The sequence below is a fragment of the Bubalus kerabau genome, chromosome 16, assembly GCF_029407905.1.
Source record: "Bubalus kerabau isolate K-KA32 ecotype Philippines breed swamp buffalo chromosome 16, PCC_UOA_SB_1v2, whole genome shotgun sequence".
Taxonomy (NCBI): domain Eukaryota; kingdom Metazoa; phylum Chordata; class Mammalia; order Artiodactyla; family Bovidae; genus Bubalus; species Bubalus kerabau.
Genome location: NC_073639.1, coordinates 75,163,412 through 75,178,269, shown reverse-complemented (window position 1 = coordinate 75,178,269; position 14,858 = coordinate 75,163,412). Strand labels below are relative to the sequence as shown.

General features: G+C 46.3%; 1 long non-coding RNA gene, 1 pseudogene and 1 gene segment (V, D, J or C); 1 reads left to right on the top strand and 2 right to left on the bottom strand.

Annotated features, from left to right (window-relative positions):
- Positions 1–4,300: 4,300 nt before the first annotated feature.
- Positions 4,301–4,809, bottom strand: LOC129629796 (probable non-functional immunoglobulin lambda variable 5-48). The segment is given in 2 exon segments: positions 4,301–4,653; positions 4,770–4,809. Coding segments are annotated over 2 exon segments (393 nt in total).
- Positions 4,810–5,560: 751 nt separating this feature from the next.
- LOC129629795 (adenylosuccinate synthetase isozyme 2-like) lies at positions 5,561–7,277 on the top strand (annotated as a pseudogene).
- A 5,847-nt stretch (positions 7,278–13,124) lies between these two features.
- On the bottom strand, positions 13,125–14,669 carry LOC129629606 (uncharacterized). The gene is made up of 2 exons (XR_008703287.1): positions 14,427–14,669; positions 13,125–13,869 (listed from the first exon to the last, which is right to left on the bottom strand). It is a non-coding gene; the product is annotated as an uncharacterized LOC129629606 (long non-coding RNA).
- Between the last annotated feature and the right edge of the window lie 189 nt (positions 14,670–14,858).

Genomic DNA, 14,858 nt, shown 5'->3' with positions numbered 1-14,858 from the left:
GGTGGACATGTCAGGGCGTCCTGCCGTCTGTGGCCCCACAGCTGAGCAGAGCGTCCCCACACCGCTGCTTCTCCTCTTCATACCCTGAGGGGGGCGGGGCCTTTCATGCAAATGACCCCCAGCGGTCTGCCCCCACCCTTAGCTCTCTGACCCCCCCAGCTCTCTGACTCTCCCTGGGCCCCGGGTCAGGTCCCTGTGCCTGAGGGGGGCAGGGTGTGGACTGGGGCGCGGCTCTTGGGGCCCAGGGGTGGGAGGTCCCATCCAGGAGCCCTGAGCAGTGGTTGCCTGGCAGTGTCAGGGCCTGGGCCCAGCTCTCACCCCACTAACCACCTCGGAATGGCCCTCGAGCGCCCCCTGGTGTCCAGGCCCAGACACGCTTCCTGTGACCTGGTGACCAGAGCCCTCAGGAAAGCCCCTGACCTGCTCTGTGCACTGTCCCCCCCTCAGAGTCCGTTCAGGGGCCTCCTCTGTGTCCGCTGTGACCTCAGGGCCTCCTGTGTGCTCCTCTCAGGCCCCTCAGGCTGAGTCTGTCCATGGCTCCCTGAGCTCCTCAGGGTCAGGACTGAGAGGGCTTCTGGGCACAAGTTCCTCTCGCATCGGGATCAGGTCAGGCAGTGCTGGCCCTGGGGAGGCCCGTCCCCTTCTGGGCAGGATAGTGGGTCCCTCCTTTGTGTGTCCCCTCCCTGGTGGCTGGAGCCCTGCTTCCTCTCTGTGTCCCCTCAGCCGTGAGGAGGAGGGGGCTCTTCTCTGTTGAGGTGGGAAGGTGCAGGGGGAGAGGCCTGGGGTGGGACCCTTGATTCCTGAACTCCTGGATCTTTACTGTGTGAAAACCTTCCCACACTCTGGACCTCATGCCCATGTCCTGTCTTATGAAGTGCCCCCTCCTGGGCGTCTCTCCTGCAGGCACAGGGCACAGGCTGCAGGGAGCAGGTCTGATGGTGCTCCTGGCCATTTTTATTGAGACTCTGAAGGGCTCTGAGCAGCGTGTGTTCCCAGGGAGCCTGATATGTGGTAGCTGTTAGGATGAATTGTTCCAAGCAGTGGGTTCGAGAAGATACAGTTCAGGGAAAGTTTGGTTGAAGAAGAGGCCCTACTGTAGCTTGCCCCGCACTGAACGTGTGTGTTACACTGTAGGTGTGTGACTGTGAGATTCCTAAAAAATATTTATTTATTCATTATCTGGGTGCTGTCTTAGTTGTGGCTTGTGGGATCTAGTTCCCAGACCAAGGATGAAACCAGGCTGACTGCACTGGGAACATGGAGTCTTAGCCACTGGACCACCTGGGAATTCCCTGAGATAGTAAATGTATGAAAATATGTTAATGGATTAGTGAAAATTTTAAGATCATTACTTTAAATACATTCATGAATTTAATTGAAGGACAATCTATGTTTATTTCCATTTTTCATTGATAAGAGTTACATATCTGAAATATAATTATCTTTGTAAGGTTTTTTTTATTAAGGAAATAATAAATAAATGACACAAGACAGATCTTTTGAAATGTTTTATTAAGAAGTAAAACTTGATTTTTACACAGATATTTGCATTATTAATAATTAGGAGTCTGAGTGAAGCAGAGCAGGAACCAGCCTCTTTCTGCCACTTATAGCATATCCACTGGGGGATTTTGATTTCTGATTAGGAAGATGTGAAGACCTACAAGACCTTTTAGAACTAACACCCAAAAGAGATATCCTTTTCATTATAGAGGACTGGAATGCAAAAGTGTGAAGTCAAGAAACACCTGGAGTAACAGGCAAATTTAGCCTTGGAGTACAGAATGAAGCAGGGCAAAGGTTCATAGAGTTTTTCCAAGAGAACACACTGGTCATAGCAAACACCCTCTTCCAACAACACAAGAGAAGACTCTACACATGGACATCACCAGATGGTCAATACCGAAATCAGATTGATTATATTCTTTGAGCCAAAGATGGAGAAGCTCTATACACTCAGCAAAAACAAGACCGGGAGCTGACTGTGGCTCAGATCATGAACTCCTTATTGCCAAATTCAGACTTAAATTGAAGAAAGTAGGGAAAACCACTAGACCATTCAGGTATGACCTAAATCAAATCCCTTATGATTATAGAGTGGAAGTGAGAATTAGATTTAAGGGACTAGATCTGATAGACAGAGTGCCTGAACTATGGACAGAGGCTCATGATATTATACAGGAGACAGGAATCAGGACTATCCCCAAGAAAAAGAAATGCAAGAAAGCAAAATGGCTGCCAGAGGAGGCCTTACAAATAACTGTGAAAAGAAGAGAAGCCAAAAGAAAAGGAGAAAAGGAAAGATATCTCCATTTGAATGCAGAGTTCCAAAGAATAGCAAGGAGACCTAAGAAAGCCTTCCTCAGTGATCAATGCAAAGAAATAGAGGAAAACAATAGAATGGGAAAGACGAGATCTCTTCAAGAAAATTAGAGCTACCAAGGGAACAGTTCATGCAAAGATGGGCTCGATAAAGGACAGAAATGGTATGGACCTAACAGAAGCAGAAGATATTAAGAAGAGGCAAGAATACACAGAAGAACTATACAAAAAATATCTTCACATCCCAGATAATCATGATGGTGTGATCACTTACCCAGAGCCAGACATCCTTGAATGTGAAGTCAAGTGGGCCTTAGGAAGCATCACTACGAATAAAGCTAGTGGAGGTGATGGAATTCCAGTTGCGCTATTTCAAATCCTAAAAGATGATGCTGTGAAAGTGCTGCACTTGGTATGCCAGCAAATTTGGAAAACTCAGCAGTGGCCACAGGACTGGAAAAGGTCAGTTTTCATTCCAATCCCAAAGAAAGGCAGTGCCAAAGAATGCTCAAACTACCGCACAATTGCACTCATCTCACACGCCAGTAAAGTAATGCTCAAAATTCTCCAAGCCAGGTTTCAGCAATATGTGAACTGTGAACTTGCAGATGTTCAAGCTGGTTTTAGAACAGGCAGAGGAACCAGAGATCAAATCGCCAACATCCACTGGATCATGGAAAAAGCAAGAGACTTCCAGAAAAACATCTTATTTCTGCTTTTTTGACTATGCCAAAGCCTTTGACTGTGTGGATCACAATAAACTGTAGGAAATGCTGAAGGAGATGGGAATACCAGACCACCTGACCTGCCTCTTGAGAAACCTATATGCAGGTCAGGAAGCAACAGTTAGAACTGGACATGGAACAACAGACTGGTTCCAAATAGGGAAATGAGTACGTGAAGGCTGTATATTGTCACCTGGTTATTTAACTTATATGCAGAGTACATCATGAGAATCGCTGGGCTGGAGGAAGCACAAGCTGGAATCAAGATTGCCAGGAGAAATATCAATAACCTGAGATATACAGATGACACCACCCTTATGGCAGAAAGTGAAGAGGAACTCAAAAGCCTCTGATGAAAGTGAAAGAGGAGAGTGAAAAAGTTGGCTTAAAGCTCAACATTCAGAAAACTAAGCTCATGGCATCTGGTCCCATCACTTCATGGCAAGTAGATGGGGAAACAATGACAGACTTTATTTTTTGGGGTTCCAACATTCACTACAGATGGTGACTGCAGCCATGAAATTAAAAGAGGCTTACTCTTTGGAAGGAAAGTTATGACCAACCTAGACAGCATATGAAAAAGCAGAGACATTACTTTGCCAACAAAGGTCCATTTAGTCAAGGCTATAGTTTTTCTGGTAGTCATTTATGAATGTCAGTGTTGGACTATAAAGAAAGCTGAGCACCAAAGAATTGATGCTTTTGAGCTGTGGTGTTGGAGGAGACTTTCGAAAGTCCCTTGGACTGTAAGGAGATCCAACCAGTCCATCCTAAAGGAGATCAGTCTTGAGTGTTCATTGGAGGGACTGATGCTGAAGCTGAAACTCCAATCCTTTGGCCACCTGATGTGAAGAACTGACTCATTTGGAAAAGACCCTGGTGCTGGGCAAGATTGAAGGTGGGAGGAGAAGGGGAGGACAGAGGATGAGATGGTTGGATTGCATCACCAACTCAATGAACACGAGTTTGAGTAAACTCCAGGAATTGGTGATGGACAGGGAGGCCTGGCGTGCTGCAGTCCATGGGGTCGCAAAGAGTTGGGCACAACTGAGCGACTGAACTGAACTGAACCGAGGAAGATGTGTGTCAAAACACGGCAGTCTGAGTGATCAGAGCCATGGGTAGGTCTCAGATCTGAGATGAGGGGCAGTACATGACAGGAAACTCAGAAGTGACCACAGGAGGTTAACCAGAGCTAGAGCAGAACGGCAGTGATGGCCACGGCAGGGAGGACACAGGGGCGCAGTGCCTGTTCAGCCTTGTACAGTCTGAAGCACCTGGTAAATACCATTGTTTTGGGGACAGTAGCAGTTATAATCAGCCTCATCCTGAGTCTGCAGCCCAGAGATGAGCAGGAGCCCTGTGTTGGCCGAGCCAGCCTTGGATCCAGAGAAGTGACTGGGGACCCCGGAGCCCTGGGGCTTATCTGAGTCTGACTTGAACATCAGGAGGGACTGGGGAGGGCCCCCTGGCTTCTGCTGGAAACAGGACATTTGGTAGCCACCAACACTGTACCCACTGCTCAGGGTGCAGGTGAGTCTGGCTGTTGCTCCTGGAGACGCAGATGGGGAGGCTGGCTGAATCAGCACAGGCTGGGAGAGGGAACCTGCAGACACAGACACAGGGGATACAGGGCAGGAACTGCAGGAATGGTTCCCAGATTCTGCACCCCAGGGGCTGATGAGGCTGGGAACTGAGCTCTGGCCTGGGGCCCGGCCCTACCTGAGCAGTGAGAGAGGAACACGAGAGGAGTGCAGGCCATGGTGTTCACAGGACCCTGGTCCCCACAGTGAGGCTGGGCTGCCCCATGCCTCCTTTTCTCCCCCTGACTCTGCCAGAGGAGGGGCTGCCATGCAAATAGGGGTCCACCCAGGGCCCGTCCAGCCCATCTCAGCCCTGATGCTGGAGCTCAGCTCACAGCCCAGACACAGGGTGTGGAGGGGAGTTCCCTCTTGGGAGCCCCTGGAGGAAGCACCTGCCAAGACCACACAGGTCCCTGCTCACGGGTCTCTGCACTCAGGCAGGACACACTGCTGGGTCCCCCCAGGAGCACAGGCTCTGCCCCCAGCCCAGCTCCTGGAGGAAGTAATGCTCCCTGAGCAGCTGTGCAGGGACCCCAGGGCAGTCCTACAGCGCCCCCTGGTGGTAACATGTAGGAAAAATTTGCAGAAAAAGGGAATGAAGTTCAGTGTTCTAAGAAGGTACATTTGTTCTAGTAGAGAAAATAAGTAAACAGTGAAGATGCTTGGAAGAAACAGACTATTTTGTCATGAAATTACTCCACAAAAAGACATAATGTATCCTTATTTAGTATAAATATCTAGCAAACTTTAGGAGTTATATGCTTCCCATACGTTGGATTTGTATTTGTTTAAGCATTGAAAAAGATGTAAAACTTGTGGTTCTCTGAGAAAGCAGTTAAAGTGTTTTACATACAACCCATAAATAAAGCACACAAGAGGGGAATTTATAGGACTTCCCTTGTTTTCCTGTGTTTAAAGATCTGCCTGTCGATGGAGGGGACATGGTTGCAGTGCCAGATGCAGGAAGCTCCCACATTCTGCAAAGCAACTCACAGGAAAGCCGAACTGCTGAAGCTCCATCCCCCGGAGCTGGTGCCCTGCAGCAAGAGAATCTGCCCCAATGAGAACCCAGTGCACTGCAGTGAAGAGCGGCCGCGCCGCCCCGCAACCAGAGCCCAGGAGCAGTGGAGACCCCGCACAGCCATCAATCAACCAATAAAGTGTAAAAAACAACCTGACAACCAAACCAGTAGAAGGGGACATTACAGACCACGGTCGTTAAACATTGATCCAAGTCCTCTTGACGAAATGGAAGATTAGAAAAGTAGAAAAATCCTAATATCAGATTAAGACATTGACAGTGTTACCAAATGTTATTTTTTGAATATATGTTATATTTTATATTAAGACTCTCAAACATAAATTTACAGAGCAATCCAGTTCACACACTCCCAGCTGCCCCCAACCCCTTCGGCCTCTTCTTGTGTCTCTGGAGCCTGGGCATTTGCCAAGACCAACCTAGGGGCATCCTTCTTGTCCAAGACGACTGAGGCTGCCCCAGGGAGCAGCCTGGGGGGAACCTGGCGAGCCTGGTGCTTGGTGGGCACTGGGACCACGAAGGCAAGGGGAAGGTGCTGGATCTGCTGGTGCAGGGCACCAACACTATGTGCCACCGCTGGGGAGAAAGTAATTCTGCCTGAACAGCTGCAGATTCTGTGGAGGGTGACTTTCATCTTTTACCCAGTGGAACAACTCAGGCTCCCAGTGGAGCCTGAATGTTACTGCATTCATTGGAAATGATGTGGTAATTCATCTAGCTGGATTGTGTGAGAAAGCAGAAAAAAATATTCAAAAGGGAGAAGGTCTGTAAGGCTGGATAAGCCTTCTTATACCTGACAGAGCTCATATTGTGCTTGATTGTCATCAAACAGCTGATGGTATCCAGGAACAACAGAGAGGGGAACAAGCAGGAAAAAATTTGGGTACCACAAAAAGGGCATTTGCCCTGTTCATTCTTCCCAAAGGGACCAGACTGGACTTAGGATATGCCATCTTATTTCTGACTTTGATGGCTTTTCTGAGAGGTTCGAAGTTCTGGCTAACCACTACAAATCTATATACCCCACTTCGGAAATAGACATTGAAGATGAATTCCAAACACTCGAGGGTTATATGGAAAGGGTGAAACCAACTGCTAGATATATGGAGTTTATTTCCTATATTGAGCTTTCAAAGAAAGACCATCAAAGAAAATCTTGGTAGAGGGTGCAAATGTAGCACTGCTAGATACTGATTTTGAAAGTTATCCTTTCATAACCTCTTTGAACTGTACAGTTGGAGGTGTTTGTACTTGCTTGGGTATGCCACCTTAAAATGTGGAGAAGTGTATGGAGTTGTGAAAGCTTATACAACTAGAGTTGGGATTGGTCCCTTTCCTACAGAGCAAGACAATGCAATTGGAGAATTATTACAAACAAGGGATAGAGACTTTGGTGTAACTACAGGAAGGGAAAGACGATGTGCCTGGTTGGAACTTGTTTTGATTAAATATGCTCATATGATTAATGGATTTACTGCATTGGTAGTAAAAAATTTTGATATTTTGGACATATTTATGGAAATCAGAGTTGAAGTTGCATACAAGTTAGATGGTGAGCTTATAACTCATTTCCCAGTAAACCAAGAACTCTTAAATAAATGGACTTAAATGTAAGACCCTCCATATGGAACACACAGATATGAAAAGCAAGGCCATTTAAGGAACTACCTATTAATGCCCAGAATTGTTTGATTTATTGAAGATGAAGTTCAAATTCCAGTTAAATAGATTTGCTTAGATAAATCCAGAGTCTATGATTCAACTCTTTTAAGGATTTCCAGTGATACAAGAAGCATTCGTGGAGCGGTGGGGAAAGGACTTTCTTAAATATTTCATTTATGATCTACAAATTCTGAGAATAAAGACACTGACATGAGGTTTAGGCCCAACGGTCGCTTCCAGTCTTTCAAGATGGATGGCTGGTGTGGAGATACATTTTGGCAATTTGCAGTGTCAGCTGCCTTAGCTGGCATGATTGCTAAATCATTTATTGTTCCCCCTCCTTATGATGGCATATTTTCTTTTAAGTTTAGTAATAATATAATCAATGTTGTTTGAAATCAGAGAGAATGATATCTGTTCATTTCCAAGGCAAACCACTCAATATCACAGTAATCCAAGTCTACGCCCTGACCAGTAATGCTGAAGAAGCTGAAGTTGAACGGTTCTATGAAGACCTACAAGACCTTCTAGAACTAACACCCAAAAATGATGTCCTTTTCAATATAGGGGACTGGAATGCAAAAGTAGGAAGTCAAGAAACACCTGAAGTAACAGGCAAATTTGGCCTTTCAGTACAGAATGAAGCAGGGCAAGGGCTAATAAAGTTTTTCCAAGAGAATGCACTGGTCATAGCAAACACACTCTTCCAACAACACAAGAGAAACCTCCACACATAGACATCACCAGATGGTCAATACTGTAATCAGATTGAGTATATTCTTTGCAGCTAAAGAGCAAGAAGCTCTATACAGTCAGCAAAAACAAGACCGGAAGCTGACTGTGGCTCAAATCATGAACTCCTTATTGCCAAATTCAGACTTAAATGGAAGAAACTGGGGAAAACCACTAGACCATTCAATTATGACCTAAATCAAATCCCTTATGATTATACAGTGGAAGTGACAAATAGATTTAAGGGATTAGCTCTGATAGAGTGCCTGAAGAACTATGGATGGAGGTTTGTGACATTGTACAGGAGGCAGGGCTCAAGATCATCCCCAAGAAAAAGTAATGCAAAAAGGCAAATGGTTGTCTGAGGAGGCCTTACAAATAGCTGTGAAAAGAATAGAAGCAAGAGACAAAGCAGAAAAGGAAAGATATACCCATTTGAATGCATAGTTTCAAAGAATAGCAAGGAGAGATAAGAAAGAATTTCTCAGTGATCAGTGCAAAGAAATAGAGGAAAACAATAGCATGGTAAATACTAGAGATCTCTTCAAGAAAATTAGAGATACCAAGGGCACATTTCATCCAAACGTGGGCACAATAAAGGAGAGAAATGGTATGGACCTAACAGTAGCAGAAGATATTAAGAAGAGCTGGCAGGAATACACGGAAGAACTGTACAAAAAAGATGTTCATGATCCAGATAATCACAATGGTATGATGATTCACCTCGAGCCAGATCCTGGAATGTGAAGTCAAAAACTAGGGTGTTCAGAGGTAAAATCTGACAGAAACTAAGGGGCTCTGAGTTAAAATCTGACAGAAACTCGAGGGTGGGGGTAGTGGTCTGAGGAAAAGTCAGACAGAAACCAGGTATTACTGAGATTAAATCTGGCAGAAACTAGGGGGTTCTGAGATGGAACCTGAGAGAAATTAGGGTTTCCTGAGGTGGTAACTGACAGAAACTATGAGCTTCTGAGGTAAAATCTGACAGAAGCTAGGGGTTGTGTGGTAAAAATCTGACAGAAATAAAGGGGATCTGTGGTAAAATCTGACAGAAACTAGGCAGTTCTGAGGTGAAATATGACAGAAACTAAGGGATACTGAGGTAAAATTTAACAGAAACTATAGACTTCTGAGGTAAAATCTGGCAGAAACTAGGGGATTTTGTGGTAAAATCTGATAGAAATTAGGTGATTCTGGTGTAAAATCTGACAGAAACAAGGGATTCTGAGGGGGAAATCTCATAGAAATTAGGGGGTTCAGAGGTAAAATCTGACAGAAACTAGGGGGTTTTGAGGTAAAACTTGACAGAAGATAGGGGCTCCTGAGGTAAAGTCTGTGAGAAAGTAGGGGGATTGTGAGGTAAGATTTGACAGAGACTAAGGGGTTCTGTGGTAAAATCTGAGAGAAACTAGGTTCTCCTTAGGTAAATCTGACAGAATACAACAGATTTTGTGGTAAAATCTGACATAAACTAGGAGCTTCTGACATAAAATCTGACAAAAACTAGGGGGTTCTGAGGCAAAATCTGACAGAATTACATACTCCAGAGGTAAAATCTGATAGAAATTAGATGATACTGAGGTATAGTCTGAGACAAACTAGGGACTCTTTTGGTAAAATGTGACAGAAACTAGGGGGTTCTTAGGTAAAATCTGACAGAAATCAGGGGGTATGGAGGTAACATGCTACAGAAACTGGAGGCTTCTGAGGTAAAAACTGACAGAAACCAGGGGGTACTGCTGGGGTCCAGCCCTGGCTGATCCAGGATATTGGAAGCGGGGATGGCGTCGGCGAGGATCAGGATACAATAGCTTCAATTAGATATTAATTAAAGATGTAAAAAGTAATAGAATGAGGATAGCTCAGTAGGAAAATTCAGTGGAGAAAAGAGGCTGAGTAGCTTGGTTTACGCGGGAGACCAATAAAACTTCAAGACAAGAAGCTTGCACCACTTACGTAGGCCGCAGGCGTCCTTCCGTTCTCCCGAAGGAGAGGAGACACTGAGGCCTCCCCGGTCGGATCTTAGAAGCCCAGGCATAATTAGTAAGCATGGAGTGTTCCGTGCTCCAGATGGAGACTCAACCAGAGTGAGAGAGAGACATGAGGAGATCAGTCTTTCGAGGAACTGATCCCAATTCTTTATTTTCCATGGTCTACTTTTATACACTGAGATGTTATGCAAAAGTCACGCAGGGTCAGCAGTCCTGACTTTTATCAAAGTCAGGTGCTTCATACAAATGTATACAGAGGTCTTAGGGGTGTTACATCATCTTCTGGCCAGGGGGCCTGCTGACAATTTATGACCCTCTCCTTGTGACAGCGGTCAGTCAACCAGGACACTTATTTCTCCAGGGGTGATTATTCTTAAAACAGACACCACCCAAATAAAATTACATTCCTATAGGGTGAGGGTATAGTGGGTTTTAGTTAAGGAAAGAATTTACTTAGCCTAAGGTCTAACGTGATTTATAGCAAAGGTTAATACTTATTTCTTCTATATATTCATTAATGTGTGTAAGGGCAGGGGATATGGAGACTTAGCAACAAACATTGGCTCAACAAATGAAAAACCCTTCACCAATACAATTTCTAATCAGCCCAGTATACTTATACTAATAGTTTCCTAACTTTTCTAAGGAACCTGTTTTTAGAAGGTTTAAAGCATCTCGTGCCTCTCACGGTTGGGAGGCTGTGAGCAATCACATGTGGCCGGACAAGCCTGTCAGGCAGGCTAGAGAACCTTCAGAGGAGTTTGTAGGTTAAAACACTCTTGTCACCCCCAGGAGTTTTTATTAACTGGAGCTCTAAGTTAACTCCTTCTCCGAAAGAGGTGGTGGGGGACAGCCCCCCGTAAAGTCAGAGGTGTAGGTGAGAGCACAAAGTAGTAAAGCAGGCAGGCTCTGGTTATGGGGGTAGATGCTCGAGGATTTCCAGGGGGACTCCTGAGGCTCGATCCCGCCTTTGCATATGTCGAGCCTCCTTTCTCATGACCTTTGCCACGGGCGGAGTGCCTCACTCTGGCCCCCACCAGGGTACTAAGGTAAAATGTGACAGAAATTCGAGGCTTCTGATGGAAAATCTGACAGAAGCTAGGGGCTTCTAGGGTAAAATCTGACAGAAACTAGGTTGGTTCTGTGGTAAAATCTGACAGAAACTAGGGGCTCCTGAGGTAAAATCTGTGAGAAACTAGGGGGATTCTGGGGTAAACACTGACAGAAACTGAGGGGTTCTGTGGTAAAATCTGAAAGAAACTAGGTTTTCCTTAGGTAAATCTGACATAGTATGGGGCTTCTGAGGAGGAGAAGGGGATGACAGAGGATCAGGTGGTTGGATGGTATCATCGGCTCACTGGGCATGACTCTGAGCAAGCTTCAGGAGTTGGTGATGGACAGGGAAGCCTGGCATGATGCAGTCCATGGGATCACAAAATGTCTGGGATCACAGGACTGAGCGACTGAACTGAACTGAGGTTAAAATCTGACAGAAACTAAGGGGTTGTGTGGTAAACTCTGACAGAAATTAGATGGCTCCATGGTAAAATCAGACAGAATCTAGGGGATTCTGTGCTAAAATCTGACAGGAACTAGGTGGTTCTGAGGTAAAATCTGACAGAATTACAGGCTCCAGAGGTAAGATCTGATAGAAACTAAGCAATAGAGAGCTATAATCTGAGAGAAACTAGAGACTCCTTTGGTACAATCTGACAGAAACTAAGGGGTTCTGACATAAAATCTGAGAGAAACTAGGGAGTCTCTGAAGTAAAATCTGGGAGAAACTAAGGGATTCTGTAGTAAAATCTGACATAAACTAGGTTCTCCTTAGGTAAAATCTGACAGAAACTGGGTGGTTCCATGGTAAAATCAGACAGAAATTAGGGGGTTCTGAGGTAAAACCTGACAGAAACTAGGTGGTTCTGAAGTAAAATTTCACAGAATTATACAGGGTTAACTCTGATCCATGCTGGAGCTGTTTCTGTGAATTTAACCCTTGTTTCTGTCACGTTTGTTATCATCATCATACATAGTAGCCTGCTTCAGAGAACCCTACTCCCTCTGCCTGAGCCTTAAACCAAGTACCTTTGGGTAGCTCACAGGGAGATGGTCTGACCCTGCCCACCTGTGAATGACTGTAAGAAAGAAGGAAATAACGTATCCCCCTGCCTGAGGTTGCCATTCTAGGGAATCATTGCAAGAGTTCAATGGTCTTTTTCACTTTGTGTCCTCACTTCCCCCATCTCTCATCCCTAAAAGCAGCTAGCATCCAGGCCCCATAGAGCATGGTCATTTTGAGACGTTAGTCTGCCAACTTCTCTGTCAGCTGACTTTCCGAATAAAGTCGTATTCCTTTCCTCTTGGATTCATTGGCCTGTCGTGAGGTGAGTGGAGTGAGCTTGGACTTGGTAACAGCCACGAACATGTAGGTCAATCTGGCAGGACTGAGGTCACCTTCACAGTATGAGGTTGTCCCACCCGTGATCTCGGGGCTCCTTTCACTTATTTACAACAGTGTGAATTTCTCAACAATGTTTTCTTGTTTCCAGTTTATAAGCCTCTCACATACTGGGTTAATCATATTCCTAAGCATTTTATTTTTTGATACTATCATGAATGGAATTTTTGAATGTATCCTTCTTGCTTCTTCACTTTTAGTAACTGGAAAACAACAGGTTTTCTAGCATTACTTCTCATAATCCTGTGGGAGAGCCTAGACAGAACAGATCCTGTTATGATGAGTGCTGGTTTTCCTGTTTGTGGGGCAGGTGATGAGCAATGGGCAGGTGGGAATGTGAGGTGGTGTCTGCAGCCCATGGGCCGGAAGATGACCACACAAAGGGTGACCTAGGACATGTTGACCATCTACGGAACCGGAATGGCCCCAGACTGCATCCACTACTTATGGGGGAAGGAAAGCCATGAACACGTCTTGTTTTTGTTTTGTTTTGTTTTTCATTTTTAGAAAAAAGTCATCAATGTATCAAGACCTTAGTATGTGATATTGTAAAAGCACCAACTATTCTCATATTGGTGTCTGGTGACAATAATTTGTGGAAACTCCACAAAGCAGGAGCAGAGTGAATTTAATCTCCATAACAATAATTAAACATCATGTGGCAAGCGTTAGACAAAGATATTGAACAGGAAGAATCAATGGTGGATCTTAGCAGTGAGGGCCATGGAGAGGCAGTATTTCCAAAAGACCCAAATGTAAGGTGCACCTCAGATGCTCCTCTGTTGGTGCAGCAGTAACCGAAGAAATCTCCCCTGTGAAGAAAATGCCCAGGCGTTCATATTGAGGGCCAATGAGAGGGGTCAGCGCTCTAGAAACTCCTGGGAATGGGCAGATGCCCCAGTGACGGAGATTAAAGACTCCCCAGTCAGAGTTCAGGTCTGAGATGACCTCAGTCAGACCCCAACCTCAGCCCCCGAGCTTCAGGGCAAAGAGACACTGTGTCCCTAGTGATGGGGACATGAACTTCCTGTTTCCTTTGAGACCTTCTCCTGGGAATGGCCTGCTGGAGGGACTTTAAGGACGGAGGGGACAGGAGAAGGCTCCATGTCCAGGCAGAACCCCCGATGACCTGGAGTCAGGGTAATAGCAGCAGCAGGTCCAGCCAGATGCTGAGCAGGAAGCCGCTGGGTGGCCCCATCTCACCAGAGGGAGAAGAGTCCATACCATAACTGGTCTAGTTCCGCAAGCCTGGAGCTCTAGGTGAGCCTGAAAGGCTGTCACAGGAAGGCGGGAGCAGCAGCCTGAGCATCATCTCAGCCCAGTGATGGCCAAGGAGCCCGAACTCCAGATTTGAGACCTGGAAAATGAGCAGAGACCCCGAGATCTGAAATGGAGCAGGGATCCCCAAGGGTCCACTACTAGTATCAGAGAGAATGAGAGCTGTTGGGACCAGGACACCTACTGGATGCTTGATGAGTCCAGAATCAGACAGAACTCTACTGTGTTTCTCTGGTTCTGACCTGACCCACCATGGACTCTGACCCCAGGGCACCTGCCCTTGGCACCGGGGATTTCTGCTAAAGTGGAGAAAATCAGACAATGTGTTGCTGCCAAGGAAAGCTGGAGAAGGGGTGAATGAAGAAAGATGTGAACAGATTTTTCTGGACCAAGTTCCCTGGTGTGATTCTGGACCCAGTCTTAGGCCAAACAGACAAATGAAACAGCTGCCTTTGCAGAGGATGTTTCTGCCCCCAGAGCCCCGACTCTGAGAGAAGAGCAGGTTTTTGTCTCATTTCCCCCCTGGCCTGGAGCACTGTGGCACCACTGATACTGCTGTCGTAAGATACACAGTAGTAATCAGCCTCGTCCTCAGGCTGGAGCGAGCTGAGGGCCAGAGTTGCTGTGTTGCCAGACCTGGAGCCGGAGAATCGGTCGGGGACCCCCAAGAGTCAACTGGTAGCACGGTAGATGAGGGTTCTGGGGGCCGATCCTGGGATCATTTGGTACCAGCCAACATAATTGCCAGTTCCAACGTTGCTGCTGCTTCCAGAGCAGGTGATGGTGACCCTCTGGCCCAGGGACCCAGACATGGAGGGCGGCTGAGTCAGCACAGCCTGGGCCCAGGATCTTGGAAGGAGGAGAGACAGAGATGGTGACTCGGGAGTCCAGACGTGAGAGCAGGGAGCAGAGCCTGTGAGTCTTCCCAGGGCCCATCCCCTGTCCCCCCATCCAGTCACCTGTGCAGAGAGCGAACAGGGTGAGGAGCAGAGGGGACCAGGCCATGGTGGACATGTCAGGGCGTCCTGCCGTCTGTGGCCCCACAGCTGAGCAGAGCGTCCCCACACC